Source organism: Myotis davidii, unplaced genomic scaffold (assembly GCF_000327345.1).
Source record: "Myotis davidii unplaced genomic scaffold, ASM32734v1 scaffold726, whole genome shotgun sequence".
NCBI lineage: Eukaryota > Metazoa > Chordata > Mammalia > Chiroptera > Vespertilionidae > Myotis > Myotis davidii.
In genome coordinates, this window is record NW_006297808.1 from 1,477,407 (window position 1) to 1,482,069 (window position 4,663).

Here is a 4,663-nt window from a genome sequence, read left to right on the forward strand (position 1 = left end):
GGGAACCTGGGGGAGGGGGAAGTGGAGGAGAAACTGTTGATTCATAGTGCTGGAAGGAGCCTTAGAGAACATCCAGTCCAATGGTCTCATTGCACAGATGAAGAAAATGAGTCATGGGAGCCGGCCGCTGGCTAAGGTCCCAGAGTAGGTCCCCAGACTCCCAAGCTACACAGATTATTTTTGCTGGACAGCAGGGCAATTGGGGCCAGAAGATGGGTCCCCTTCCACCTGGCCCCTCCTTGTCACCCCTTCAGTGGTGATGGGGGTGATGTGATCCCAAGGTCAGCCAGAAGCCGAGGCCTAGTGGGTGGGCAGGCTGGAGGGTCAGTGTCTAGACCAGCCGTGGGCAAACTACGGCCCGTTTGAAATGAATAAAACTATTGAAAAAAAAGACCGTACCCTTTTATGTAATGATGTTTACTTTGAATTTATATTAGTTCACACAAACACTCCATCCATGCTTTTGTTCCGGCCCTCCGGTTCAGTTTAAGAACCCATGGTGGCCCTCGAGTCAAAAAGTTTGCCCACCCCTGGTCTAGACACTTCCAGAAAGACCTGGTGCTCCCCCAACCCCCCATGTGCTCTAATTACTGCTCCTCACATTTTCGATTCCCAGCAGGCTCAGCAACAAGCGAAATCTGTCAGCTGTCGGGCCTCTCCAGGGAGCTCTCTCAGCTGCCTGAAGCCTCTCGAACTTTCTCATACCAGCCAAGGGTGTGGCTATTGTGCCTACGGACTCAGGCACAGTGCCAGGATGGGAGGCAGGTCTCGGGGCTGCTGCAGAATATCCCAGACTTTGGGGCCACAGATGAGAGGAGGGCCCGCTCCAATTAAGTAACCCCAGACCCTACCGCGCCCATCTTCCTTCGCTTCTCCCTCCCAATGGCTTCTGGGAAATCCCTAAGGGGTGGACTTAACTGTCCTTTCAATCCCAGAAAAACTACCCCTGGCAGTTCAGTGCTAGAGCAGATGATTGTCAAAGACCATCTGGGCAGGTGGACAAGTGGAAGCTGACATTCAGCCCTTGATCCTCTTGCCAAGTCCTGTGGCTGGGTTTAGGGTGCAGCCTTTTGGAGGAAGAGCATCTTGGTCAGGGATGGAGGCACCCCAGAGAGTCTGGCCCAACCTTCCCTGTCCTGATAGGCAACACTTGCTGAAAACAGCACCCTGTTCCCAGAAGCCCACCGCACTCCCTGGGCTGCCTGGCAGTCTCTCTCCTGCAGGACAGAGGATCAGGAGGCCTGAGTCCCAATCTCTCATACCCCCTTCCAGCTTTGTGACCTTGGGCAGTTCTGACCCTCAGTTTCCTCATCTCAGTAATGGGACTCTGATAAGATACTTGGACATGCTCTAATGCTCATGCAACTGGGTAATTCTCATTAGTCTAAGTCTCAATATCCAAAATTAAAGGCCCTCTTTCCTTAAGGATTAACACGGTGAGCACCAGGCATTTCACCTGCATTCTTGCATCTGAGATTCACCACAATCCTGCAAGGTGGGTGGATTGCTAGCCACATTTTGCAGATGGGGACATGTGGGCTCAGAGAGGTCACCAGGCCAGTGAACAGCAGCGCCCAGAGTCAAGCCCAGCCTTGTTGACCCCAAAACCCAGTTTTTCCCACAACCCACCCCCTCTTACCACGGGTAATGGGGTGTAATGGGAATGCCCCAGAGCTACCCATGTCCCCTCCCTTGTGACTGGCAGGGTGACCCAAGTCCCTCAAGAACTGGCTCATTGCAGATGAATGTTGAGTTCTCCGTTCTGCCACCCACCTGCCGTGGGCAGAACGCTTGTGTTGTTGCGCTTCAGGTTGTACAGCTTCCCCTAGCTGGGGCAGCAGGACAGATCCTCCCTGCTTGGTTTCAGACAAGATGAAGGGAGCTATGAAGGGAGCTTGTGTCTACAAAGTGCCCCCACCCAGAGCGTGGCTGGGCCTGGCAGGACCACACTTGAAAGCACCCATGACTACACCTGACAGCTCCCTCAAGGGTGGGGCACCTGGGCTCCAGTCTGGGCCAAGGTGGGCAGGCAGGGGCAGATGAGGGCCCTCCCGGCTCCTGACCTCATCCTGACTTTATGGGGCTGGGAATGCCAAGGAGTGAAAGCCTGGGGCTCCTTGAAGCTGAGACCCTTGGGGGGTGCGGCCAGTAGTTCCCAACTGAGATTCACTGGGCTCATGACAGGATCCAGCAAGGGAGATGGGGCAGAGGGCTGGGGTACTGTCTGCCTCCCACCCTTGGCTCAATAGAACCCCAGGGGCTCAGAGGTCTTTCCGGAGGTGACCTCAGATTTGTGTGGCCCAGTCCCAGCTCTTTCCTGATGGAGAGCAGAGGGTAAGAAGGAAAGGCACCCGGGAGCTCTCTTTCTCTTGAAGAGGAAATTGAGGCTTAGAGGGGGTGTGAGACTTGTTACTCCTTGTTCATCAAGGTAGTGGCCTGGAGTCTGGCTTCCAGACCCTCAGTTTCCTGGGCAGAACAGGCCTCCTATGGACCTTGTCAGCAGGGAGGGTCTCGGAAAGAGAGGAGGTAGGGAAACTCCAAGGTAAGAGCCCTTGAGGGTAAGAGCCCTGAGTAGTAGAGGCAAGACTCTGCTAAGTGTCTTACAGGAGACTGTGGGACAGTCACTCTCAACCTCAGTCTCCTCATCTAAGAAGATAATGGGACAGAGTCTCGAGAAGGAAGGCTGGACACGGAAACGCCTCTGAAGGCAGGAAAGAGGGAATATTAGGATTACAGCAGGAGTGTAGGGTCACCACTCTCTCCCAGAGGTGAGATACTGGGGACTGGATTCCACAGGTGGTCAGGTAGGAGGTGGGGTCAAGGTACAGGCCTCAGATTATGAGCAAGATTGACCAAACTGTACCATCTGGAGTCCCCTCCCCCTTTGTACTGTGGGAATCAAAAACAAAAGGGGCTTTGTGATTATAATTTGCAAAATGGGAAACTGAGGCCCAGAAAAAGAATGGCCTTCTCTAAAACCACACAGTAAGCCAATGGAAAAGCCCCGACTAGACTCAAGGTTGCTGCATTTCAGGTTCCCTGTCCTCAAGGAAAAACAGATTTTACAGAGCAAGAGCAGAGTAGAATTTCTGGGCACCTTTGACAATCCAATATGGAGTCACTGTCAGCTAAGACTGAGGTATGTCAAGACTGAGGTAATGGGGTGTAATGGGAACGCCCTTAGGAGGGGCCCAGAAGGCCCCAAACCACAAGTCTGGACACAGCAAAGGATTCCATTTGGACACCGCTATGAGTGAGACCTCCACCCCGGGTAACTGTAAGAATTCAGAGCTCCTACTACCTCAGGCTTGGCTATACCACAGGTCGTGCTTGGATCCCTGCCAGACTTCTACTCCACCACATGCATGCCACCACGGTAGCCGCCTGGCTAGAGACTGAGGCCTGCCTCTCCACCTGCAGACTCCCCCAGTGACGGAAACTTTGCTCTGCTCATGTAACCTCCCCCTCTCTTTGTGTAGCCTGCGTGGGAGTCTATTGACTTATTGGAGGTCTCCCCCTAATGAACTTGGCATTGTGGAAAGAACCTGGCATTGTGTAACTCCTTTCAGGGTTGCTCACAGCATAGATATAATGTAGAGATTGACAATAACTTTCCTCCTGACCCCCCACCCTCAGCACTGGACCTGGGGTTTCTCATCTGGGCCAGCCCCACAGCTGGGGGCAGGGGGAAATGGTCAGACCCATACATGCCACTGCCTCTACAACAGGGATAGGTTACCTACGCCCTCTCCTCCCTCCCTCCTCTCTTCAATTCCAGGTAGACAATAACAGTAATTAATTCTCATGTACCAGGCCCTGGGCGAAAAGTCTTGCTTGCGTGAAGTCAATGAATCCTCACATCAGTCCAATGATGTGAGCATCATCATCATCATCATCTCCATTTTCCAGATGGGGAAACTGAGGCCCAAGGAGTCTAACTTGCACAAGTTCTTCCATGAATGGCAAAGCCAGGATTTGAACGCAGGCAGTCTGGTTCCATAGCCCACACTCCGAAAAACCACACCAGACTGCTTCTTAAAACATGCTATCACAGGTAACTGTGGTTCAGATTTTGGCTCCGCCACTTCCTAGCTGTGCGGCCTGGGACGAGCAGCTCAACTTCTCTCATCTTTGTCCACCTGGACAAAAGGATGGGACTGTCCACAGGCAGTGGCCCGGGGCGTCAGCGCCCAGGCCTGCGAGTGTCCGGCACTGGGCACTGCCTCAGCATCAGCACTCCCGTCATTTGTTTTTTTGAACCAGAGAAGGTTCCAGATGTGGGCAGAACCTTCCTCGCCCCGCCCCTGCCCCGGTATGCAGCGGGAGGGGCTGCCCCTAACTAGTCATTGCCATTAATAGAGACCTGAAGCACCTCCTGCTAAAAATACCCGGCTGAAGCCCTTTAAAAGCGCCGCTGGCTCCAGCGCCGGTCAGTTCTCCGAGCCTCAGCGAGACGCGCAGAACCCAGAGCCGAGCCAGCATGACCGAGCGCCGCGTGCCCTTCTCGCTCCTGCGGAGCCCTAGCTGGGACCCTTTCCGCGACTGGTACCCGGTGCACCACCGCCTCTTCGAGCAGGCCTTCGGCATGCCGCGGCTGCCCGAGGAGTGGTCGCAGTGCTTCAGCCACAGCGGCTGGCCGGGCTCCCTGCGCCCGCTCCCCGCG

At 54.4% G+C, this 4,663-nt stretch overlaps 1 protein-coding gene across 1 annotated transcript in view; it reads left to right on the plus strand.

Annotated features, from left to right (window-relative positions):
* The first annotated feature begins 4,347 nt into the window (after window positions 1-4,347).
* The window catches only part of HSPB1 (heat shock protein family B (small) member 1), a 1,164-nt gene continuing 848 nt past the window's right edge, over window positions 4,348-4,663 (plus strand). Inside the window, exon 1 of the mRNA XM_015570240.1 lies at window positions 4,348-4,660. Coding sequence (XP_015425726.1) covers window positions 4,481-4,660 — 180 coding nt within the window. The 5' untranslated portion in view covers window positions 4,348-4,480. The remainder of the gene's footprint in view (window positions 4,661-4,663) is intronic.